The following is a 27,455-nucleotide window of genomic DNA, read 5'->3' as shown; positions in this document are numbered from 1 at the left end:
CGGACCCTCAGTTCATTTTAGGGTCTGCTGCCCAGCACCGCCGCGTGCACGCTCGCTCTCACCGCGTAGAGGCTTTAGCGCTAATTGTTGCGTTTGACGGTACCGAAGCGTGAAGAAGTGAAAGCGGGTCTGTAAATATGTAACCTCACGGTGCTCTCGCATTAGTGTTTCAACCGGTTAAAGAAAGATGGACTCTGCTGTGAAAAACACCCAGAAGAAGTTGTGGCTCCGCGGTCTGCTCTGGTGGTCGCTCCTGCTTCAGCTGGCGTCGGGAGGTAATAATGCAACTTTTCGACGGTTTTCCAGTGGAAACATACAAACTTATTTCGTTGTGCTTTTAAAGACGTCAGTACTGTGACCTCATGTGTGTTAACTCTGACGGGTTCCCTCCTTTGTGTTTAGTTTACTGAGGAAATTGTTTCATCCTGAAGGCTACTTTCCAGGTTATAACTATAACTTAAATGTTCATAAAAATTGCCATTTGCCTTCTTTCCCCCTGCTGACTGGGATTTCCTTCACATGGAGGCCACAGCTTCACAGTTTCTGTAACATCATGAGGCAGACTTAGTGTCCCTTTACGGAGGTTTGTTATATGTTTTCTGTATGTGCTGTTGAGCTGCTGCAGTGATTCACAGGTCTGAAGATGTTAACCCCGTTGAACACATAACAGAACTGAATAAATTGTGACTTAGGAGAAGCTGACGCAGCAGAAACAAAAGTCAGTTTTAGCTTTTAATGATACCGCATGGATTTTTATTTATTTATTTATTTATTTCAAATGAATGAGGCCAATAACATAAGCATTTATCTCATATAAATGACCGGCAGTAGACGATCTGTGCACGCATGGTGCACACACAGGACGTGCAGTTTGTTAGAGGCAGCAGCAGAAATGGGGCTGTGATGCTCGCTGCACTGGAAAAGCTATCTGACTGACAATAGCACATTCAAATGAAATCATAGAAATGGTCAGTGGTCATTGTGTTGAGAGGTCTGAGGTGGACAGTGGGTTATTATTATTATTATTATTATTATTATTGTTATGTTTTTTCAGTGAGTTACAGCTTCAGATGTACATTATTTACATCCATGTGTGCATGCATTAGCCTCTCTGGTTGATTTGATCCTGGGCATGTGTCATCTTATTCTACATTCATCCAGGCTCTGCCCCTGGGGAGAATCAGGAATCATTTGACCATGACTCACACTCACCATATCCTTCAATGAAAATAATTATAGTATAGACATTTGTTTGACTTCAGTGCATTTCAGATTGTGTGCATCCCCTGTGTTCCCATAGCATTATGGATAAAATAATAAAACATCCTCGTGCCGTGCTTTGAAAATGCATCAGCAAACACAGCGGCGTGTCAGTCAGCAAACACCCAAAGAGGCACTTCAGTCAAGTTGCATTTCTGATTTTGTTGCACAAACTGAGCACCCAGGCAGCGACAAGCACTGCTCTTACCCCTCAAATTAACTGTAAGCGGGTGTTCGCTAAAAAGGTCACCAGCTTTGTTGTTGTGAAATCTCTCAAAAAAATGTCCCTGACGCACAGAAAACTGCCCCTGCAGACATGTAGATTACAGAACATCCTCCAAACACCTCCTGTTTTGGCTTCTTAAGGCACACAGTCGGGTGTTGCTTTCTAGAAGTCTTCTGTGCTCTTTCATCTATGTACCCTGTGAAAATGCATGTTTCAGCACACATGTTTAAAAAAAAATTTTCTCCAAACACTCAGTTACCTTATCGGCATTTTCTGCAGCTTTCCAAGAATCCAGTTCCCTACAGGGAAGTGAACTGTGGGGTAGACCCTTGTGTTTTAACCAGGCGTGACATTCAGTATTATGACGTCATCATCACAACACTAAAATACAAGTGAGCTTCCATGTCCATCCTTGTGAATATAAGGGAAAAATGTCATTTTATTCCTCTTGGCCAGTTGTCGGAATTGCTTCCTCCCTCTTACATACCCAGAGCCAGTCAGATGAATGAACATGATGTATAAATGAGAAATAATCTGACTCAGGGTCAGGCTAAGGATAAGTATTGCTGGATGCTGAGTGCCTGTGGGCCAGTTAATTTGTTTATTCCCGGCTGTATTTAACAGTCGTTAAAGACACATTACACCTGACTGGTCTGTTAATGTCAATTCATTTAATTTCAATTTAATTAAACAAGAAATGTTTTGGGGGTGTCATGTGCCACTATGAGCCACTGGCCATATCGTGGAATATTGCATGGTACCTGCCATGTGAGGTTCAGTGGAAAACATGTTTGAAGAATCTTTCACTTTTTTTATGGCCAAACAATTAATCAAAAAATCAAGAAAATGCTCAGACCGATTGATAATGAAAACTATTGTGAGATGCATCGTTACAGAAGATGAACGGTTATTAAGAGAAGCTGTTAAGATTTGAGTAAAAAGCAGCGGGCGACTGATGTATGAACCAAACTTTTAAGGTATATATACTGTATACATAAACAAAATCTGACATTTGTGTGTAAAATAATGTCTATCTGTGTGCCCAGCTGAGACTTGGTATTTTTGCCATTTAGCCTTAGATTTGAGTTAGAAACAGAAATTGATTTGCTAAATATGGGTGATCGTCTGTTTACATACAGAACATTTAAATGAAAATACTTGGCAAAAGGTTAAACATGAGAAAAAAATTCATTAAAAATACATAAATATCTTTTATTTGAATGCACATATAATGCTGTAATTGATGCATTTCTTTTGGTTTTGTTACCAGAGGATGCATGTTATGTTTGTTACACTGAGGTTGATTTATTTCTTTTTTTGTCCCTTTATAATCGGCATTGATGACTGGATATTGATATGGCTGAAGGGTTAATTTACATGCTTTACTGGTTTAATTGTCTTAATTTATACTGCACAGTCCATAGCAATTGGATTTGGTCAAGCAAACCACCCATTAGTGCATTAACCCTTTTAGGAGAAAAAACAATGCATTAACTCACATTAACTTTATCTATCTTCCCAAGTGAGTCACTTTAGCCCATTAGCCGTAGTCCGTCTCTTGCCCTGGGTCATGAACTACAAATAAACAAAACGTGGAATGGACACGTTACTTCACAGAGGCGAATGTGTTTGTTGACCTTTGACTATGCGTGGGACCGTGGAGCTCATTAAATACTGAACTGGTGGTGCCTGGGCATTGAGGCTTAGATGAGAAACCTTCAGAGCATGTTAGCCCAGATTACAGGGTGATGTGAGATGGCTGGGAGGTGAGGTAGAAGAAACAGCTGGGTCCGTCCGCCACACTCCTCCTGGAACAGGGGGCCACAGACAATGTGGGGACGTCAGAGCCTTTCATGTTCAGGTTGAAGGTTCCTGTCAGGGCAGGGCAGGCCCAAACATGTCTGACTCCCTCCGAGCCACCTCCACATCCACTGCTTCAGTTTGTATACAGCTGTTGTGGCATTAAAAGTCAAATACCTTTAAAATTCAGTTATGTCTTTCCTACGGTTTTGGACAGTCCATGAACAACTTTCTCCTGAAGCTACAAACGAGCAGAAACAAAAACCTGCAATTCAGTTGTAATGCATGGGCAGGACTTTTGTTTTATCCCAGAGGTGGTTATTTTACAAGTAAAGCTTTAATGTGTCATAATTATACTCCTGTCGTACTTGAATGCATGTAAATCATCATGGTTGAGCACATAAAGTACAAACACAACTGGCCCACCACGAAGGCTAAACCCAGCAGATCCACAGAGTCTTAAAAACATTCTTTTAAATCAGGTGAGGTATAATTTGTGCACAGTGTTATAAAGCTCTCTCTCTCTCTCTCTCTCTCACACACACACACACACACACACACACACACACACACTCACTTACTCTCTCTCTCTTTCTGTGTGTGTGTGCGCATGTGCACATATGTGCTTCCCACGTACATAGACTCTGCTCCACTTGTAAAGAACAGCCAGGATGATAATTAGCCTGGCTTTTATATTTAAATGTCACATGTTGACTATATTAAGACTGCAATGCTTGACTTAACTTGCTTTGCGTTTGCTGTATTCACTGCTACTGTACTTTCTGTTCCTTCATACTTTGAATGAGTGATTCAACCGCCTGCAAAAGGCACTAAGCACCACATTTGAACACATATACTTTATCCCTCTTGGTCTCCATTCTCCTTTTTAATGAAATATATATCTCTCTCTCTCTAATGTCTTTCTCCAGCTTCCTTCTATGGTGATGGCTTTGTTCAGCTCAAGGCAACAGAGTCGTCCGACCATAACACACTCCGCATTCGCTTCCGAACCTCCAGCACCAATGGCCTGCTGTTTCTCGCCGATGGCCAGACCAGCTACTTCCTTCTCGAGCTCCATGCTGGTTGCCTGCAGGTGGGTACATCCGTAGCCGTAGCACACGAGCATATGTGCGCAACTATATGCGAGCGCACACATGCATATACGTACAGACATGCAATACACATCTTCTCTTGTACTCGACCACATGCACATGTATGAAAAGACATGACACACACCCACACTGACCACCTTAAGCTATTGCTCTATCTCAGTTGACAGTGTCAGTCTCTCAGCGCAGTAACACAAGCAGACAGGCCAGTGTGGTGTGAGCAGAGTCTTAGCTCAGTGCCAGTCACTTGTCACATTAGAAACTAAGAGATTATGAAACAAGCTGATCTGTGTCTTTATCGTATCTGAGTAATCAAGTGATCATTATATTGTACATGTTTGTCAAATGATTTGATCACAGCGCAACACACATCTGCCCCTCTACTGCCTCTGTCAAACAATTTTCTTCAGGATTAACAGGAGCTATAAAACTAATTATAAGATTCATTTTCAATTTCTCACAATTTCTCACAGTCCAGTGGCCTCTTCAAATGTATTGTTTTGTCTGAACAACAGTCCAAAACAGAATTACATGAAACACAAAAAAGCAGCAAATTATCATTTGAGAAGGATGGAACAAATGTTTTCGCTCAGAGAAATGGCTGAAATCATGAATTTTCGTCCGAACAGCTAATTGATTAATCATTTAGTCATTTCTGTGTTAATACACAGTTTTCCTTTTGAATTTATATGTGGGAGTTTTTTGTGATACGCTGTCCTTTTGTTATTAATCCTATCACTTGCTGTAATACTGTCCAGTTGTGCTTCCATAAATGTGTCTGCTCAGTGACTGCAGTGGCTTTTGCTCAGTTCAAACGCTAGAGGCATACCTAAAAATCAGCCTTTAAAACTGCATCAGATGAAAAGCAAAATGTAACTAGTTTCAAAAAGCTGAAATTTAAATTATGCATTTTACATATTTTTAAGAGGTTACTAAGAATTGACATATATGCCAATCATTTGACTGATAATATTTAATAAAGAGTATCACACACGGGGTGTATTGCCCTATTTAAAGGCACTGAATTCCCTTAGTAAAATGAGCTTCAATTACTAGAAAGGAAAAAAATCTTATTTAATATTAAATTTCAAACTAAAACTGTGTCAGTAGTAAAAAAAGTTTAAATGTTCATTTATATAACCATAACATGTAAAGTACACCTCTGGACTTTTACTTCTGAATTCATGACAAAATATGTATTCCTTGGGTGTATGAGATGCAGGATGGGTTTGTGTCCGAAGCCATCAGCACTATATTTAGCCTGCAACACAAGCCTTGCTGGAAGGATTTAAGGGCACAATTCATTTGTCTCTTCAGGACTGCATGTAAAGCATCCGGTAAGAAGAATACAGAATCAACATGTACTGTAGGAAACATTTTTAATATGCAGACACATTCATAAGAAACACAGGAAGTCCTGAGATTCACATTATAGCCTATGTGCATCAAACCTTAAAAATCCTTGTGACTAAGCATCTATTCGTGTTAGACTCGTGCTACCAAGAATGAATCACACTGACTGTGTTTCATTGTCGTACTTCAGTGAGCACGAGGAGTGAATCTCTTGTCCCTGTTCCTTAAACTGGCACAGGTCACCAAAACATTTTTTTTGTTCTCTCGCACAAGTTATCCTCGGGCTGGGGGTCTTATTCCATGTGAGTCAGTCATGAGCGTTTGCTCCCTGGAAACCCGTGCGTGAATAGCAGGGACTCAGCAGCAAGCCTTGACAAGCATGTCATCTAAATGCAGCATTAGTCTGAGATGGTGACATGATGCTCTGAGGATGTAGCTGAAGGCGAAGAGGTAATAGTTCTCTTCCTGCTTTAAATCACAGACAAAGCTCGCTGTTATAACAAAATGTGACATCATGGAATATAATCAGTCTAAATCCTGTGTTTTCCTTTCTAGGTGTCACGGTGTCTACAGTTAATCAGTTAATTCTTCTTAATGTCATAGCAGCCATTATGTCATCCGATACAATAAAAATATTAAAATAATCTACAGTTCATGCTATTTTTGCATTTGTAATGCTGTACCAATATTTTCGGTATATTTTTTTTTTAAATGTATTATTTTCATGATCTAAACAAGAGTCTACAACTGTGGTAGAGGCAGTGTTAGACTGTCCTTAGCATGTGTAGTAGATGTAATGTTTACAGTGTTCACTATCTTAGTCTAAAATGATGTGATCATGAAGAAAAGTTAAAGAATTGCCAAAGTCACTACAATTCAACCTGAGGGGGGCATGTACTGTATATCTATCAGATTTAATGGCAATCCATCCAAGAGTAGTTGACATTTTACTCAAAACCACAAATATCAAATATGATATAAATAAATATATGCTGATAGTTAAAGGATCGCTGAAGTCATCAGTATTCATCCTCTTAGAATCAACTAAGTTTGTTGATTTTTTTTAATATATTTATTTTTTTTTATTATTTAATCAGTCCATGAACTAGATGTTGAGATATTTCACAGAATAAGTTATAATTCTGATCTGCTCAGGGTGTAAAGTGAAAGTTCTCAGATCACCGAAACAGGAATTCATGCAATAGTTGGCAAGACATTTCACTAAAAAAACTAAAATGACACATACCAACTGGTGGTGCATGAGGAAATTGCCTTTGCCAGATTGCCAGAGTTAGTAGACTTTATCCTCTGGGATTAAAATTTAAAATTTTGTGGCAATCTATTTAAAACACCAATACCACTGGATTTAAGTTGAAATGTTGCTTAGCTCAGTCTGTGAATTTACCCTTTATTCTCATAATATAGCATGCTTTGAAATCCGTTTGTTTGTTTCTTCTCTTAGCTGAAACTGGACCTTGGATCAGGGGAGCAAGTGCTACAATCAGATAGAGGCACCCAGCTCAATGACCTGGCCTGGCACTCTGCCGAAGTCCACCATGTTCAGCAGAACGTCACTATGACTGTAGACAAGAACTCACACACAAGTGTGAAGATGCCAGGGTCCCATCACAATCTCCACATTTTGGATGGTCTTTATGTTGGAGGTTCAGGAGGCCTGGATAGACTGTACCTCCCCAGAGACCCAATTGGCTTCCGCGGCTGCATGGAAGAGGTGGTCTTCAATGAACATGATTTGGTGTCATCACTTAGGCCGTATACTGGATTTAAGAATGTCTATGAGGTGTCTTTAGGTTGTAGTCCCCAGTTCTTTGCCACAGAGGAGGACCCTATCAGCTTCTTCAGCTCCAGGGCTTACATTTCTCTTCCAACCTGGAATGTCCAGCCAGAAGCAATATTTGAGTGTGTTGTACACACTTCAGCTAAAGAGGGAATTATCCTGTACAGTTCAGCGAAAGAAGGTGACTTTGTGGCTGTGGAGCTTCAGGAAGGTTTGCCAGTTGCCATTATAGGAAAAGGTGGAACCAAAACTGAGCTTCGCTCCCTCACATTCATAAATGACAAGAAATGGCATTCTATCAAGTTGCATTTCAGTGTCAAAAGCTTTGAGCTAACTGTTGATGGAGAAATGGTGAAAAGCAGCATTACCACTCGTTCAAAGGGACTCCAGCTTAAAGGTCTTCTTTTTGTTGGAGGTATTGATGATAGCACCAGAGCAGAAGTCAGAAAGGTGGGGCTTGTTTCTGTGTCTGGAAAGCGTGTCAGAGGAGGTTCCTTCAAAGGATGCTTGAAGAACATTGAAGTCAACAGAGTGAAGATGGGTCTCTCCAGTGCTGTAGTCACAAAGGATATCTCTGTTGGTTGTGAGCCAGAGAAAGAACCAGAACCATCGACCACTGTGGGTCCAACAAGTGCTCTGGGATCCCTCTTTCACTTGGTGACACCAACACCATCACTTCATATGTCCACCCTTGCAAGGGGCTTGGACAGAAGGTATGGCTCAAATTTTCTGCAACTCAAAAACCTTGTGGTTCAGGAAGGTGGTCGAGCATCTCTCGAGGCCAAACACATCAAGGTTCTTTTGGACTTCAAAAAGCTTGGCATTCGACAGTCTCAGATCATGTTCCGAATTCAGGAGCAGCCCATTCATGGCCAGATAAGGCTTGATGTTGATCAGGATCAAGAGGAGAACACCTTCAGCATGTTGGACCTCTGGCATGGACGAGTGATGTACATCCATGGGGGTTCAGAGGAACCGAATGACTTCCTCATGTTTTCGATTTATTCTAGCAGTAAAAAGCAAGTTCCTGATTATTTGAAGGGCAACAAATTATACCGTTACAATATTACTGTGACACCCACCAACGATGCACCTGAACTGAGCCTCCCTGAAGGAAATCTCTTTGTCCTCTTGGAGAATTCAAAGAAATGCCTCACCACAAATGTTCTTAAGGCCATGGACATTGACAGCAGCTACAATGACCTTGTCTTTTCTGTGCTTGGGAACCTGAATGCTGATGCGGGATATTTGGAGATAGAAAACAGCCCTGGCAAAGTAGTGACCTCATTCTCATATGCAGACTTAGAGGAACTAAGGGTGTACTATGTTCACACAGGGGTTCGAAATTCAAGAATAGTTCTTAGAGTTAGCGATGGGGAAAAGGTCAGCAACACTGTGGTTCTAAGGGTCATGGCTGTGGCATTGGAGTATAAGATTGCCAACAACACGGGCATTGAGGTTATTCAAGGAGAGTCAGCTATAATTGGTTCAAAGCATCTGGCTGTGCAAACCAATGCTGTGAAGCAAGTTGTAGATATCCGATATGATATAATTGAACCCCCTCAGTATGGAGAACTCCAGAGACTTCACTCAAGTGGTGAATGGAGGCCGACTGACTCATTTTCTCAAAGGCTTCTAGAGAAAGAGCGACTGAGGTATGTTAGCACTTTTCCAGAAATTCAGACATCCAGTGCCAGTGATTACTTTAAGAGCAAAGTTAATGTAGCTGGACGGTCAACCACTGAAATACTCTTCCCAATTACTGTAAAATGGGTGAAATATCACTTGGTGAGAAATGCCATGATAGGAATGGATAAAGTTCGAAAAGTGACACTAGATTCAGAGTATCTTTTTGCCACAGCTGAAGGTGTGGCCCTCTCTGAAGATGACCTTTATTTTCGGGTTCTGACCATACCAAAGAAAGGGAAACTACTGCTCGACACCACGGTCTTGAAGAAGAACTCAACCTTTAGCCAAAGAGATGTAACAAATCTAAAAGTACATTACGAGCTGGTCGATAGACCTTGTGAGGATACAAGTGACAGGTTCAAATTTCAGCTGGTTTCCAAACATGCTCAGTCACAAAACTATGATTTCCAGTTTTCTATTAAGGCTGATGTCAACAGTGTTTTTATGAGAAATGATGGACTCTCTCTTCTGGAGGGAGAAAGTAAACTCATCACAAAAGATGAGCTGTTTGCAGAGACTTTGAGTACAAAAGATATGTATTACACAGTCATAAGCAGCCCCAAACATGGAAAGCTTGCTCGTATTAGTCAGTCAAATTCTAATGCTAGCTACAACAACATCTTAACCTTTAGTAATCAGGATATATTAGAGGAACGGATAATGTACATCCATGATGACAGTGAAACAACTCACGATGGTTTCACTTTCATAGCCTCCACTAGTCAAGGGTTCAAATCTTCGATCACAGAAGATGACATTGGCAGCAAAGAAGGAATGTTCAACTTATCTATTCAGTTAGTCAATGACCAAAAGCCAGTGCGTGTTATTGATAAAGTTTTCCATGTAGTGAGGGATGGACAGAAGTTACTCACTATAGAGGATTTGCGTTATCATGATGCCGACTCTGACTTTGACGATAGCCAGTTGATTTACACTCGACGTGGAATCCCAGTGGGAGACCTTGTGCTGGCTAATGATACTACTCACCGACTGTTCCAGTTTCGACAGAGGGATCTGGAAGAAAAGCGAGTATTGTTTATTCACAAAGGTGTGAGCACTGGCCGGTTTGTGCTCTTTGTCTCAGATGGAAAACATTTTATATCAAGCCTTTTGGACGTCAGTGCACATGACCCTTTCTTGAAGACTGGCAACAACACCGGGCTACTGGTTCAGAAGGGCCGGTCAGTAACCATTTCCACCAGTAATTTTACTGTCATATCAAATTTGGACATCAGAGATGACAAGGAAGTCATCTTCAAGTTGGATGAGGCTCCCAAGTATGGAAGACTTTATCGCAATGAAACAAAAGTGGAGTCATTCTTACAGTCTGACTTAAAGGGTGGCCTGGTCTCCTATAAGCACGATGACAGCAAACATCTGGCAGACTATTTCAACTTAATGGTGAAAGCTAAAGGTCTTCGATTGGCAGTGAGGATCAATGTGAAGGTTTACCTGGAGAGTCATCAGAGGCCACCCATCGTGCAGAATCACAACACCTTACTGGTGGAGGAGGGAAAACCAGCAAAGATTGATGAAACTAAGCTGGAGGTGAGTGTATCGGAAGAGAGAAAAATTCAGCATTCATTAATTAAAATTTTGTTTTGGTTGAAACAGTATGATTGCTGGTTTGTAGACCAGTGCTCTCCTTATTAGTTGATATTTCAAGATCTGAAGTTTAATTTAGATTTTAAATTTCACAATAATGTTACAGCTTTTCTACCACAAAAATCTGGCTTATTTTTTCCTTATTATATGTTATGTGGGACCACATAACAATATTTTATTTAATATCATGTCATGCTAAGAGCTTCCAAACCTGAGTATTGATTATAAAAATAGTTTATTAAACAACCTGCATGTTGTAGTCTAGTTATGGTGTCAGAGAGGAACAGCATTTGGCAGACAAGCCAAATCATAATAAAAAGACAATTTTGCACTGATGTTACAGTGAAAGACCAGTTTTTACTGCTCTGCTTAAAATCTTAAGGCTGCTGAACGAGAGGAAAGTGAATGCTGACCAGTGTTTGCTTTTACTTTTTACAATGATGTCGTGTTACATAAAGAACAAGATAAAACTAAACTTTAGTGACACTTGGAACATTTCAAATTTAACCACTGAATATGTTTTCTGATCGCTGCAGGTCACTCATGAGGACAATCTGCCATCTGAGATTGTATTCATAGTCAAAGTAGCCCCGTCTCATGGTTTTCTCCGGCATTTTGTCAAAGAGCGCTACATCGGAACCAAACAATCCCCTGTCAAGACATTTACCCAAGAGGACATTAACAGTGGGAACATCCAGTACATGCAGGTGGAGCCCAGCAAAGTCAATGACACTTTCATCCTCGATGCCACCAACGGGGTCACTGATGTCAGTGACATTAGGATGTCTGTTGACATCATCCCACGCCTCATCCCACTTCAGGTCTCCAATATCACACTGAATGAAGGCGCCTCCAAGGCCCTGACCCAGGATGTGCTCAAAGTCACCAACCGACACTTTAATGGAATCAACTTCCTGTACAGTTTGACTGAGCATCCGCAGCATGGTCACATTGAGCACTCTCGACACCCCGGTGTGCCCATAAACTCTTTCACCAGGAGGCAGGTGAGATGTTCTTACAGACACTCTTGAAGTTGCTATGGAAAAATAGTAATAAGCATGTTATTTTAAAGCCATGTAATGATTTAGAGGAGAGAATGTTTTCTCAAAGTAGACTCAGTTTTATAGGGTTTTGACTGTAACTTAAAATGCCTTTTTAATTGTCTTTTTTAAATTTGTATGGTTGATTGATAATGTATGTATAAGTGATTTGATTGATTATTATTGCAGTGATTATTTTCAGGCCTGAGAGTTAAGCTGTAGCCACAGAGCTTGTGGCATCTGTATTTTTCTGCAATTTTACACAATGAGTTTTCCAGATTTTACCCTAATCTGGAGACATGTTAACAACACTTCAACTCATCCTAGCACAGCTAGGATCTCTTGACCTTGCTGTTTGTCTCTATCATGTTTCTGCTTCTTATTACATTTTGCAAAGCATAAATGTGTTTACTTTTTGTTCCTGTATAAAACTCATGTCACAGAATAAGAGATGATAGTGGCCTAAGAGTCATAAATCATTGCAATGTTTTGTACCTCTGTGTTTTGAGTAAACGTTCTCACTAATAATTTCCATGTTCTTAAATCAGGTGGAACACGAATTCATTTACTACGTCCACGACAGCAGCGAAACCTTAGCTGACAACTTCACTGTGGTCGCCAATGACACAGGCCTGAGGAAGCAGAGTGCAGCCCAGACGGTGTACATCCAGGTTACAGCTGTCAACGATGAGCCTCCTGTTATTACAGCCAACAGGGTCCTCAGGGTGAGTGTGCACTGCTGCTCTATATTTAAACTCTGGACATTTTTTTTACTAGCAGGTCTGGCACCATAGCTTACTGTCAGACAGTTTTCATGCGGGCAGTGTTGCAAGTTGCCATGGCTGACTGGATGAGGGAAACTATGTTTGCTATGTGGAGGAGGGTCCAGGGGGGCTGGCAACATGAAACAGACATTGACATACATTTGAAGGTGCCTGGGACTGTAGGAAGGCATGTTATTATGGTGCTAAGATTTGCTTCTCCTAGTATGAAAAGAAAGCACTGCTTTTTGGTGGATAGGTTGCAAGCAATGCTGCTTCAGTGAATTGAAGAGGGAGCTGCTATTTTGCATAACTCAGTCTGACTGGAAATGATTTCTGAGACGTCTTATGAATACAAAAGAGTTTAAATCAAATGGAGAATAAACTCCAGGCATTACACAAACATAAGGTCCTGCTGCTGGAGATATGTCGCTGGAATTAAGTCGTATTTCACAGCATCCTATTGTTGAGTGAGATGATGACATGGCCTAGAAACAGCAAACGCTGTGACCACACGGCTTCAGTTCAGTCCAGTTTCATCTATGTCACATCTCTCTGCTTATGTGCTGCTTTTCTACTACCAGTGAGTGATTCTAAGTGCTTCTGTTCACACAGGCATGTTAAATGTTAGAGTCGTGAGGTTGACACAAGTTCTCATGTGCATCCGTGTGCTGAACAGTGCTGACTTGTGCTCTGTCAGCTTTAGTGGCCAGAGTTGGGAGTTGTCCAATTGGAAAAGAGAGACTGAAGTGTAGATCTCTATTGTCTGAGCAGCTTTGCCCCAAATGCCTAAAATTCCTCTGGGACTCTGCAGACTCAGAGGAGAAGAAGAAGCGCATCAGGAAGCCAGTTTAAAGTAGATTTAATTAGACACTTCGAGAATATTTTTGAAAGAGAGCCATTTGGGATTTTAGTGATTGTCGCTGACAAACTGGTGTGCACATAATGATGATGCATTTAATTCAAATGTGATCATTAGACATTGTGTGTCATGTTTTACTTGATGTTGGGTGAAATGGAAGTGGAGTCTCAGTGACCACAAGGTGGCTCTCTGCCACTGCACTTCATGTTGTGGTCTCATGTTTTACTGTGGAAGATTTTGAGAGATTATATATTATTCCCTTATATAACTTATTGATAAATTAGTTGAAAAATTGATTTGAAGCAACTGCAGTGTTTTCTGTATCAGTATTAAAAAAGGGCTCATCAGATTTTTAATTTCAGATTTTTTGTTTTTACTCTGTGTATTTATGAATCGTCTTTAAACGCTATGAACGTTTGGCAAACACTGATAAACCCAAAGAAAAGCCTGCATTAGATATCAGTGCAAGAAATCAATAAATAAATTTAAATTAAAATCTACTGTAAAATGTAATAATAATAATCATAATTAAAATAATATCAAACATCTTGAGCTGTCTGTCTGTACTGGAGAATCTGTAAACATGTTTTAAACTGAAACCAGTAAATTGTCACCACTTAAAATCTTTTGCAGTTGTGTCAGTATGAATTTGCACGCATTTGGCCTGTTTTTGTTTTCAAAGGCCTGTGACAGACATTTATAAATAATGCCAATACAATCACGCGCCAGCACCCTGTGGTGCTTTTCTGACTCGGAGTTAAACACTGACTAATTGTCAAGATGTTCAGGTGAGACCAGTTGCATCAAACCTGTGAGTCTTCTGAAGTACTTATCTAAGTTAAAACCCACAAGTTTATGAAAAACCTCAACAAATAAACTTCAGAACAGTCAAGGTTTTGGCAGTAAAAACTCACAGGCATTCAATAAAAGTGGAACAAAGATGTAAGTGTGGAGTAGTTTAAACTTGCTTCACTAAAGCAGCAGCCTGACAAGCAGTAGACACCCGGTCATGTTTGAGGGATTGATGTAGACCCTGAGGAGGCTCTTTGCACTAATTGTGCTCATGTGTCTTTTCTTTGAATGCGATGAGTCGCACTGAAGGTGCTCATTATGCTCATCAGACTGATCCTGCTGTGACTTCCTGTTCAATCAGGGATTACTGGTGGTGTAGTCATTTCCTGACAGTTGCCCCTGGATGAACACACTCACATGTGTGGCACTGATGTGTCATGTATGGCGTCCCTTGTGGTAGAGGGAGGAGATTTACAGGTGCTAATAGAGAAAAGTACCCCAAGCTTCTGTTTCCACCTAGCAGCCCGGTTCTGTTCAGTTTGTTGCACATTAGAACGGTAAAGCTGCGACCTGTTTTTGCCAGTGGGGCTTTGGGGCCGAACCCTTAATTTTTCCAGTAGTTGAGAAGATGAGACTTTTCCAGGTCTGGAAAGGCTGCAGCATTCATTAACTGACACACTGTAACCTGTACTGTACACTGCCAGCACATACTGCTAAACTTATCTCCTGCTTGGCTCATACTCAATGTCATTTTTCTGCTGCTCTCTCTCTCTGTCTCACTCACTGAACGACACACTCCCTACACACAAACAATGGAGGACATTGAATGTTTGTGTTTTTTCTTCTCAGTATGTGGTTGTTTATTACAATAAGGAAACAGGCTTTCTCTGAGAAAAGGCTGCAGGCAGCAAGACAAGATACTGCTGAAAGAGCAGGAGGGTGTGAGAAATCCTACTTTGCAGACAACGACACAACTCTGATTGCTCTGATTCTCTCTGACCAATCAGTGATCTGCAGTGTTTTCACTGTTTTAGTATTGACTTGATATCGCTGAACTGAACCAGACTGCTTGGAGGAAATGTGCCTTATACAAGTCAAATATCCAGTGAGAGACCAGTTCACCATCAGTTTTACCCAGTGGTGGAGAAAGTACTTGTATCCCTTGATTAAGCAAAATTACTGATACCTCACTGTAAAAATACAGTTACAAATGAAAGTCCTGCATTGAAAATGTTTGTTTTAAGTAAAATTATGTTAGTCTAATGAATGTTCTTAAAGTATTTAAAGTAAAAGTGCTGAATGCAGAAAAATGTTCTCTGTGACTGTCAAATTATTATGTATATCATTAGATTATTATGACTCATTTATTAATGTAAAATCAGGATTTTACTGTTGAAGTTGGTTGAGGTGGAGGTCATTTTGTACATGACTGCAACTGATGATTATTTTCGTGATGGACTCTTCTGCTGATGATTTTCCTCCGTTCCTCTAAATTGTTGCCAATTCATTTTCTGTCAACTGGTTAATGGACTAATTGTTTCAGCTGTACAGTATTTCCCCTTGAAATGTAGTGGAGTGAAAAAAATAATAAAGTAACTTAAATAGAAGTATAAATAAAGTACTTTAGTAAATGTATTTCAAAATATCCTACCGCTGGTTAGACCTCAGCCTTTAGTTTGGTCATTTTAGGGGAATTTGGGGCCATATTGTTTAGTAGGTGAAAAGTAAAATACACCCTCAGCTCTCTGGAACGTTTCAGAGTCATTCAGCTCATTGTCTGTGTTTGCTTTACAACTTTACAGTTTTGGTTCACCCTCACTGCTCTCATCAGTACAGGTTAAAAACTCACACTTCTCCAACACAGTCAGACTGGGCAACACAATAGAGGATTTACCAGCTGAAGAGACACATATTTCTGTCAGGACGCCAACAGATGAAATGTACTTTGCTATGTTTAGGCTTTAAGAAATACAGAGCAGAGTATATCTTTAAATTACTTTACAAAGTTTATCACAACAGGCACCCATCACCAGTACTAACAGGACTTTATCACAGATGACATGTCACAAAAACAAAGGTATTAATGGTGCCCGAACTCCATTTTGCTCCTGCAGTTTCAGGGTGCAGGTATTGTGCATGCCGACTCACTGTCACATTGGCATGACTTACTGGGGCCTTTGAATAGAAGAGAGCCATTGGTAATGTAATTAGTAACACTTGTAGCCTTCCTGCTATGACAAAGTCTAAATGTCCCCTGTGCAAAAGATGATTTTTGTCACGTCTTTCCAGGAATTGCTGTGCAATTACAACCTGTGTGAGACAGTGGCATGTTATGCAATAGTCGCTCCGGCCTGGACTATAGCCGCTCCTTCTTTGTTGTCAAGTGTCTGCACTGTTCAGTAGTTTTTTGTTCTACGTGTCAATGAGTTCTTCTGTCCCTTCCTGTTAGCTCGAGGCTTTTGAATTTACATGGAAGCAGGAACTTAACTGTGCCTCACGAACACGCTGCACTGCATCCAACCGTGTTTACAGTCTGCATGGCTATATTTAGTCCTGAGATGTCCTCCGTTTGAGTTGTTTTGTTGAATGTGTTTTGAGTGATGCTCAGAGTGACATTTTTCCATAGGTTGTTATTGTCTTGCCTCGTCTTTAGGTGCCTCAGTCAGATATTATTTTTATAGCAGTTCTGCTACTTTGGATGATAAGCTGCATGGTAGGAAATGACAGAGGTGAAAGAAAGAAGAGAGAGAATGAGAGAGAGAAAAATGTGAAATAGCCTTGGAGCTGGACTCACACCCACAACATCCTGGGTGCACTGTATATAGTGAATGATGAAAGATGCATCAGATTCTATGCGTCCATTGCTTCCTTTCCATTTGTATTATTAGTTGAATAGGTGTTATAAAAACGTACTTGAGAGTCCTGTTCTGTCACACGGACAATTTTATTTAATATTTTTACCAGAACTTCTTAATTATGGGCATTTCTTCAAAGGCTCACATCCACAAATGAAAATAAGCTGTAAGGTAAAGTCTTTTGGTCCATTGTATGGCCAAATCTAACAGTATTTCATTCCATATATCAAAACAAATGTCAAACTCACATTTGGCTGTCAGATACTGTTAGCTTCTACATCTTGAGCCATGTCGACTAAAGCATTTGTTCCCATGTTTCTGTTGGTCTGTATTTCATCATGTGGATTACAGATGGCACCTGTTATGTCCTTGTCCATCCTCTGTTCAGGTTTGGGTGTCCTCGGTGACAGAGATCAGGCCAGAGGATCTGAGAGCACAGGACCTGGACTCATTCCCAGAGGAGCTCCACTTCATGGTGACACCACCCAGCAACGGACACCTGGCCCTGAAGAGCGCCCCCATGAAGGCAGTGCTCAACTTCACCCAGGCACACATAGACCAGGGACAGCTGCTGTTTGTTCACAAAGGTAGAATCAGTTTTTATATCACCAAAAATCAGTTTTTCTATCACCAACTGAACTGTGGGAAAGCCACAAAACAGTATTTTCTAATTTTTATTTATTTTATTTTATTTTATTTTAATCACACAGCAAGTGTTCACCTGAAAAACAAACTAAAAAAGCAACATTAAAAAATTATTGGTAACATAATTACTGGTTAGTGTAAATAACCTCAAAAACAACCAAAAAACCCTTAATCAGAAATGTGACTGCAAATTCTTTTTAATATTTGTTGTTCTATCATATTGTATTAAAGTCCTGAATCTAACCTGTGATTATTTGTGCCAAATGCGATCGCCATCCTTCTTTTCTCCCATACTCTTTGGATTTAATGCAGCGATGCCAAATGCAAATCATCTCTGTTTTTTCCCAGATAACGTGTTGTTGTTGTTGTTCCTCTAGCTTCCACTAGAAGATGCTGTTGACAAAACCTAATGGTCTGATTGCCTTTCTGCTTGTCTGAGCTCACACTGAATCATAGTAATCAGCATAAAACAATATGTGCAACTTTCTTCACTTGCCATTAAATTACTGGCAACACTGACACAGACAGACTGGACAGAAAGCCAGGTTGGTGGTGATGATATTTTACCACCTGGAAACTCTGATGTTTAACAGTGAAAAGGGTTTGTCAGCATTTCATGGTATCAGTCTCAGTCTTGCTGTTCTGATTTTTATCTCCTTTTTTCTTTGCCCGTACTTGTACCACAAGAAAAGTTTGTAATAATAGTGTGAAAGGGACTCGCCTCACCCATTTGTGTTCAAGAATGTGTCTGTCTTTGTTATGCACACTGTATATCACACTAGTGTGCACAGTTGATTTTCACTGGGCCTTGCCTTGTTGAAAATGTTTAGTTTGCACTGCTTCAGTATGCTGATCTGCTACGTTGTTATGCGCAGAAACCAGATGGAGTATATTTGTAAATTTCCTCCAGCCAAGAACAAAGTGAAAACATGAACTCGTAAAGCTAAGATGCATGTGTTTCTGTATTTCCTTCAGCAGGTAAAGTGTTTGCCTCAGAAGCTTCTTGACTGTTTGGGCTTTTAATTCAGTTTTTTTTGTTTTGTTTCACTGCGTTTCCAGGTGCCATGTCAGGAGGATTCAACTTCCAAGTGAATGATGGTGTGAACTTCACTCCCAGGCAGATCTTCAGCATCACTGCCAAAGCTTTAGTTCTCAGTTTAGACAAAAACCGTCCACTCAAGGTGTTTCCAGGTAAATCACCTTCTGAGTAGATCCATGTCGTTAAAGGATAAAGCTTGCATTATTTTCTATTTTCATTATTGTCAACAAATCACTCAAAAAGACAGACAAAACCAGTAATGTGCTAATGTATTTCTTTGCCTTTTCTTCTCTCCTGTTGTGAGGCAACATACAAGACGTAAAACTGTTTAAACGGGTCACAAATATATAGTGAAATATAAGGGGCAAAAGGTTCAGTAATTTCCTGGAACATGTGGGTCTTAAGTGTTAATTCCCCTTTTAAAGGGGTTTGTGTCATGATGAAACTATGCAGCTGCCTCCTAAGAGATGAACTGAAACAATTTATTTTTGTCTGTCTCTCATTTATCCACTCACATACACTCTTTTTCGTTATACTATCACATAAAGTAAAGATATTATTTCCTCTTTTTGTATGTTTTTTTAAGGACACAGTTGAAGATTTGCACCATGCCCTTTCAGTTGCTGTGCTTGCTAAGGTTCAGCCTGCTCGTAGCCTTTGTACAGCCTGACTGCAGTCTCTGCTCTCAGTCCCTTTGGTTAAATAATTTAACATCTTTTCAAGAGCCAAGTCATTAATTTACCCAAATACCAGACTGGTGAATCAGTTGAATCAGCTTCGTGTTTTGATGTACAGTATGATACTTTTGACGCTCAGGAGCTAAAAATAGGCTGACTGGGTGTCGTCTGTGTCTGCAAACTCATTTCATGGTTTCCTGAGATTTCCTTTGGTCTGGTGTGTGAGTTAGATGGAAAGGATAGTGTGAAGGCAGCCAACTGCCAGCTGGCATGCTCTGCTGAGCTTCCCAGCCACAGGGCGAGTGGGTACTTGAAAAGCTGTGCCACTGTCTGTCTGAGGCAGCCCTGTCGGTGCTTTGTGCCAGGCAGGGCAGAGGGAGGGGGATGAGGATGGGTGGGATGGGAGCTTTAACTGACAATGAAGGGTTTTTGCTGGGGTGAGTGTTGAGATGAAACACTTTCACACTCTGGAGGTGAGATTATTGTTTTTCCTCTTCCTCACAAAGTTCACAAATGTCTGGGTGCTCTCTGTAAAACTGCAAAGACTCCTCACCAAATGGTTGCATATGCTTCATTACAAGATCAGCATTTACCTGAAACTGTCCTGACAGTAAGTCATTGTGGTGTTGCCTGCAAGTAACACATAAGACTTGCTGAAGTGGCTCTATGTATGAAGAAATTTAATTCTGTCAAGCCCTTCCCTTGTGTGCACACAAGGCTAGTTATTTAATTTAATGTGTTTATTACTGTGTCATGACCAGAGTGGGAATATAAGGACAGCCTGAAGAGAAGTTTCTTGTACAACAAGTAGTCCAACCTTGTTGGAGGGCAGAAGTGCCATGCTTTCCACAATAACGGTGGTATACCAAAAATGGAAATGTTATGTAAACCTCTGCAGTAACCCAATTCAAAATCATTTTCCTTTTAGTTTCTGTTTATAACACCTGATACTGGTGGATAATGTTGTATCTCTATCAAAGAGATCTTGCATTTTGACTGATTTTAAATTATAGAACTAGAAAATATTATTTGTGGATTTTTTATATTTTTTTATTATTTATTTATTTATTTTAATAAATGAAAAATGTAGTGGCTAGATTCCCTTTTCTGCTCTGAATGTCTACCGGTCTGCCTTTCAGGATGCAAACAGCGACAGCAACCTTCGATTGGAGTACAGTATAATATACCTGGAGTAGGAGTATAGTGGCGCTTTTATGATATTCTACTGTAATTTTGATTCCTTTATTATTGTGTTGCGCATTCTTTCCATCTCTTTTCATCATAATCAATTGATACATTACTAACATTGTCCCATGCACAGTGAATATTTATCATGTGGTGTTTATGTGGTGGTTAGCATGTTTCACACATTTTGCACAGTTTTGTCACCTTGCAAGCATCTTGCAGACTTAAACACTCACAGCAGATTTAAGAAAGGCTTTCAAATGTGTTAGGTATTTTAAGTATGTGCCCTCATATATTTTACGTGTCTGTGTATTACCACCCCGAAATGCTGCTCAAACATCTGACAGGACAGCAAAACCCCATCAGATTTAGAGCAGCAAAGGTTTTCAGGCAAGAAAGCCTCTCTCTCTCTCTCTCTCTCTCTCTCTCTCTCTCTCTCTCTCTCTCTCTCTCTCTCTCTCTCTCTCTCTCTCTCTCTCTCTCTCTCTCTCTCTCTCTCTCTCTTCCTGTACAAGGGAAATTTCCCATGAGAGACAGACCAGGATGGTGGGAGTGCTCATGACTAGTGGTGAATGAATTTCACTGTGCTTTGACCCCTCTTTCCTTCTATCATTGCTTTCCATCATTTATCAGTAGGCTTTTTTAGGATCCTCACAATCTCTGCAATCTTAAGAAGAAAGGAAACTCTCAGTAGTCTCTTGCCATCATCATGCACAAGAGATGTTTCAATTTACATTTTCCCCACGTGGAAGATTTCTGTGCCTGCAAGGAGCTGATCCACTTTTAATTTCTTGTTTGGATTTTATGTAACTCCTGGCGCTGCAGTTCGACAGTGCTGTAAAAAGTCTGATGTCTGCAGTGCAGCTTTAATGTGAAACATCAAAGGACACTCATCTGTCTATTCCTGAGCTTGTTTAGCACTTTTTTGGAGTCAGAAAGATGTGAAATGCTTCCAGAGGGGACTTGCAGCATTTGATGTAGCCACACAAGAGTTTTAACTGTGTGGTCACATCTAAGCTGAATACCAGACAGAGATACAGTTTTCTGATTAATTATCCAAGCCATCAGTGATTTTTTTTTAAAATACAATTCCCCCTCTTTCCTCCAGGCTCTTCCATAACAATCACAAATGAGGATTTACAAGTGGTCACCAATGACGTCAGCAACACCTCAAAACGCATCATAACATTCAATGTGATCCGGCATCCTAAACTGGGACGCCTGGTGATGAGGCAGCCTGATAATTCAACAGTAGACATCTCCACTTTCACACAAGACATGGTGAGTGAATAAGAGGTCATATCAACACTTTATTCATTTTATATGCATTTTAAAGAAGAAGAAAGGGATAATCATTTGGGTACCTCCATTCGAATGGAACATTGCCAGATTTCCACAGTATAAATAATTGATATTGTGCAACCTTGCACAGGAAATTGACTTTGCACTAATTTAGCTGAATCGGACATATGAGGCTTTTATGTAATCAATTATTTCTGATGGGTTATGATCTGACACAGTTAGAGCTGTTAAAGATGCTCTTTGTACCTTATTTACTGCTGGGCAAAGCAGATTTAAATTAATGATGACATCCTATACATAGAATTATTGAGGCCACCGAACTGTTTCTAAAAATGATTAAACTATCAGTTGCCTGAGTTGACTGTGTGCTGTTTTTGTGCCTCAGGTGGACAGGAAAGAGGTTGTGTACATTCAAACCCCCATCGAGTCAGTGGGCTGGGAAGCCATGGACTCCATGACCTTTTCTGTGACATCATCGCCTGCTTCTCTGGACAGCCAGACTTTCAAAATAGACATTTCTTATGAGAATACTGGACCTGAACACAACACAGTCTTGCTTGCAAACACAGGTATAAACAAATACCTACAGCCACGCTAGTGGTTCTGTAAGGCTTTACAGTGTTGCTTTAGGCCAAATGCTAATGTCATCATGCTAACATGTGTACACTAACGATGTTACTATGCTGCCTCATAGCAGGTATTGTTTATTGGTATGGTATTAACCATAACTTAGTTTAGCGAAATTATGCTATTATTTCCTAACAAGCACTAAACATAAAAATACAGCTGAGGCTGATGGACATGTCATTAGATTTTGGTCATACACTAATTAATTTTTTTGGCAATCCATCTTGTAATAGATATTTCAGCCTGAACCAAAGTTGCCAACCCTAGAGCCATGCCATTAGCATAGCTAAAACCCACTGACTACGCTCTTTATGGCTTTAGTTTTCGTTTTTTTTCTTACTTAAAAATGTTTATCGGTGCCCTTGATGATTAATGTCATGTTTGCTTGATGCTAGGTGCTGAGGTAACAGAAGGGGAAAGTGTTATCATTGATGAATCCAAACTGGATGCCACTAACCTGATGTCTAAGCTGCCGACACCTCTGCGAAGCTCCCACGAGGTCTGGTTCCAGGTGACATCTCTGCCTCAACATGGTGTCATTATTGTAGGTGAGAGAAACCTCACTAAGGAAAAACCAAACTTCTCTCAGTTCATTGTTAACAAATACGGTATCACGTACAAGCATGACAACTCAGAGACAGCTCGCGATTTTTTCGTATTTAGTGCATGGCTAAATCCTAAGGGCCGAACAGCACAACACCCTCAAGATGACAGTGATTTTGTTGAGGAGCGTTTCAACATTATAATAACACCTGTAAATGATCAGCCGCCTTTGCTAAAAACCAAAGCTCCAAGTCTGAAGGTGGTGCAGGGAGATACAGTAGCCCTCAGGCCTGAGAATCTCAAAGTTGAAGACCTGGACAATGCTCCGGATGACATTAGGTTCTCTGTTATTAGTAAGCCAAACAATGGTTACCTGGCTCTTGAAGGAAGTTTGAATGAGTCGATAGTGGCCTTCACCCAAGCCCAAATCAATAATGGGAGTGTTTATTTCGTCCATGATGGAAGCTCTGTCTCGGGGGTGTTCTACTTCAGTGTCACAGATGGCCATCATAAACCAATATATAAACTCTTTAACCTAGAAGTGACAGAAATCACAATTTCTTTGGTTAACTATTCTGGGCTGACATTGGAGCAAGGCAAGACTTCAGTACTACTGACCCGGGACAACCTTGCTGCTGAATCAAATGGGAAGAACATCACCATTCACTACATGATTACAAAGCCTCCACACTTTGGAAAACTTCTGAAGGACAACCAAGAGGTTACACAGTTCAAACAAGAGGATTTACAGTCTGGAAGGTTGTCCTACCATATGATTTCCCTTTCCTCTGCAGAGGACAGCTTTGAGTTCACTGCCTTCACTTCAGAGGCAAATCTGACTGGCCAAGTGCTAAACATAACTGTCAGACCTTTGATCCAGGTTGGTAAAGATTTTAGGATTCCCAGTGGGATTGCTGTCAAACTCAACACCAGCTTTCTTAATGCCTCTGCACTGGCTAATATCAGTAATAGTGACCCTGTATTTGAAATTATCTCTCATCCCAAGTATGGGAAAGTGGTTTGGGCAAAACCTAAAACCAGGAAAGGTGTACCGGCTCAGTCCTTCACATTTCAAGAGGTGATGCAGGAGAAGGTAGCCTTGGAACTGAATGCCAACATGACTGGTGTGGAACAGCTAAATGACTCACTGGTCTTTGTACTGAAAGCTGACAACATCCAACCTGCTAAAGGGGAGTTCCAATTTACTGTTGTTCCATATGATCCAGTACTTTTTTCAACCACCAAGAGTCCTGTCCCCACCACATCATCTGTTTCTCAGACACCAGTGCAGACTTCAAGAAATGGAACTGCTTCACCAGTCCTGTCTACAGCTTTCCTGTCCACCCAGCAGCCAAGCAAAAATCAGCAAAAGTTCATGGGACGCAACCGCTGGGGAAACTCCAACAGAACTAATATTTTTAGTACAACTCTTGGCAAACCAACACGTGGAACAGAGGATTTTCCCTTCAGGAACACACCAGTTCGTGTGGAGTCCTACCCTCAAAAAACCTCCAATCCGCTCCTGGTTATCTTACCACTGCTGGCCCTGCTGCTGCTTGTAATCATCTTTGTAGTCCTGGTTGTCTTTCTTCGACACCACAGGCAAAGGAAGCAGAGCACTGCTGCACCAAAGGAGCCATCTACTGGTGTTACAAGCAGCCAGTCCTACCAGGGTCAAACCCAGAGAAGCACAACAGTTCCCACAGTGACTGTCACTCCATTAAACCACACCTGCCCGGGTAGCCCTGTTCTTGATCGGTTATTGACACCAAATCAGGGCTCAGCTTATAACACAATTGATTCAAACATGCTCATAAGTTCTTGGAGGAACGGTTCCCCTTCGTCATCTTCCCAGATGATTCAAACCACCACTCCCACACTGCAGAAGAATCAGTACTGGGTATGATCTGCCACAAACCAACTTGTAGCTGTATGTGTTAACGAAAACTGTTAAAGCGTTTGATACCAGATTTGAAATGGGGTTGTATAGCTAATAATATTATGTTGCAGGTCATTAACTCGAAGCTGCATTGATCAATATTTTGTATTATACTGAATCAAGTTACAGCATCATGTAAGGTTTTATACACAGTGACAAACTATGAGTGACTACTAAATAACCACTAAATTAGCACCACTCTTTGCAACTTTACAGAGCTTAATTGCCATTTTATTGTTCTCAGCACACGATTAAATTTCAACACACTCATGATCATGAGCCCCATTACAAGCAGGCAGCAATCAAGTAAGACCAGACATGATGGCACTTTTGTGCAATCTGAGCAAATTAGCATTTGATTATATAATGAACTATATTAGCAGTAACTAAATGAAAAATGAGCTAGTTTGAGCTAGATTTATTTTTTTAGAATTTATACAGTATCACAAAGCAAAAAAAAAACAAAACTCAAATGCAGTACTCAAATGTGTTGATGTTTTCTTAAACCCCTACTAACTGAGGGAAAAAAAAAATCCAATGATTTACCAAGCTCAGAATTTTTGTCAAGAAGTGAGTGGAGGCTAAAAGGTGATCATATGGCCAGAACTGCTGCAAATGTATAATAACAATAATAATTATATAATAATTATATAATTAATATAAAATTAATATAAAAATATAATAAATCTCTAATTACACATCCAGCAGAGGGTCCGCTGGATGTGTAATTAGAGTGTTTTTAGTTTTTTCTGCACCCTAGTGGTCAAACATTGATCAGTGCAGCTTTAAGGATGAATAAAAATTAAAACCACTATGGCCAAAATCCTTTGCACTCCATTAAACGGCATCAAGACAGCTTTGGGTTTGCTTTGAGTCACACAGTCTATTGAATTACTGGTTTAAAACCTAACAACAATAACTGCTGTACATTGGTAGGTGGTGGGACAGACTTTGTTCACTTAAGCATTTACAAATCGTTGTGGTAAATTATGATGTATGTTTGGTGCCGATTGTATGTTTAATCACTGGCGTTATCTGGTCCTCATGCATGTTGAAGTCTTCCATTATGAGTTGTGATCATCAGAATGGAAGATGAAACTAATGCTGATGATAACAGCTTGAAACTGTGATTTACTAAGACACTGGCATAAAGATGTCTCCTACAACCATTTCAATTGATTGTGCAGATTTTATATTGTTGTATGTATTATACAGTATATTATAGTATAGCAACTTTTTGTAAACTCAGGTATTCTGTTAACAGTCATGTTTCCATCAATGAGGGTTGCACGTATTGTCAATAGTTGAGGTCTTTGCTTAACATTACAGGACTGAATATTATATAATTGTCAGTTTTGTCTTAAATACTATCTAGCGTGGCTGTACAGTATATTCGAACTGTGCACAGTATTTACACATCTTCAAAAAGCTTGCACAAAAAAGTCAAGGCACTAATCTTTAAAGATTACACAAATCAACACTTTATTCCTGTTCACCTCAGTGATTCACAGGTTCCCCAACAGCTGCACAGAGCAGTAGGGGTCCAAACACTGTCATAGTGTGGGACGTAAAATGATCCTCTGTAGTGAAGCTTTTAATATGTGTCAACTTGACAAGCTGTTGATCTCTTCTTTGTTTTAGCAACAGTTCATCTTTAAAAAGAGACAGACCTTTAGTTGACAAATTGTAAGAAACTGAGAATTTCTTTGACTGAAATGATATCGTGAGAAATTGATAATTTAACACTAACTTGTGTCACCAGATTCTTGACTTGATCTCCTGTAGGCCTTGGTGGTTTGACACTGTAATGATGTATCTACTGTAAATTAAAGGAACTGTTCTGACATGTTCTAGCAAGCTCTGGGAAAAGAGAAGCTACTGTAAATGTATATGTTATGAAACCATTTTTATACTGAAGAGAAGTATCTGTGCAGTGTATTCCAGTCTCATCTGAATGATGTAACCTGAAGTGTTATATTTATTTATACCATATTTTTAATAAACCACGTTAAAATGTTTCCATTTTTTTTCCTGCTGTCATACAGTAGTATAATCATACAGCGTGTGTGTAGCCTTTTCAGCATAGTATCTGCCCTTTTCTCCTCTAACAAGATTTAATAGTGTACAAATGATCCCTTATTTCCTTCCTGTAAATGAGTTTTTGGCAGTTTTCTCTACTACTGTCATTTAAACTGTACTTCAGCCTGTTGTCCTCCTCATAATAGTACTTTACTCATTGCACTAGAAGACCAATTAGAAAAAGATTAATTATCATCATCACTTCTCCCAGTTTCGTGCTATTACTCAAATTTCCAAGTTTCACGCATTCAGAAACAATAAAATCAGCA

At 40.1% G+C, this 27,455-nt stretch overlaps 1 protein-coding gene across 1 annotated transcript; it reads left to right on the top strand.

Annotated features, from left to right (window-relative positions):
• Nucleotides 1-27,125, top strand: cspg4ba (chondroitin sulfate proteoglycan 4ba). The gene is made up of 10 exons (XM_046388029.1): nucleotides 1-275; nucleotides 4,216-4,379; nucleotides 7,211-10,783; nucleotides 11,377-11,844; nucleotides 12,429-12,605; nucleotides 17,539-17,737; nucleotides 18,855-18,986; nucleotides 21,805-21,977; nucleotides 22,384-22,567; nucleotides 23,021-27,125. Exons 1-10 carry the CDS (start codon nucleotides 188-190, stop codon nucleotides 25,072-25,074), a joined length of 7,212 nt encoding a protein of 2,403 aa, XP_046243985.1. The 5' UTR covers nucleotides 1-187; the 3' UTR covers nucleotides 25,075-27,125.
• The last annotated feature ends 330 nt before the right edge of the window (nucleotides 27,126-27,455 follow it).

This window comes from Scatophagus argus, chromosome 4 (genome assembly GCF_020382885.2).
Source record: "Scatophagus argus isolate fScaArg1 chromosome 4, fScaArg1.pri, whole genome shotgun sequence".
NCBI lineage: Eukaryota > Metazoa > Chordata > Actinopteri > Scatophagidae > Scatophagus > Scatophagus argus.
The sequence above is the reverse complement of the archived record's forward strand: the minus strand, read 5'-3'. Positions and strand labels throughout refer to the sequence as shown.

Bases quoted from the DNA above. Each gene is read 5' to 3' on its own strand.
- cspg4ba (XM_046388029.1), top strand. From the start codon at position 188: ATGGACTCTGCTGTGAAAAACACCCAGAAGAAGTTGTGGCTCCGCGGT. The intron at 10,784-11,376 runs GTGAGTGTATCG...TGATCGCTGCAG, and splicing joins TTGATGAAACTAAGCTGGAG to GTCACTCATGAGGACAATCT. The intron at 22,568-23,020 runs GTATAAACAAAT...GCTTGATGCTAG, and splicing joins AGTCTTGCTTGCAAACACAG to GTGCTGAGGTAACAGAAGGG.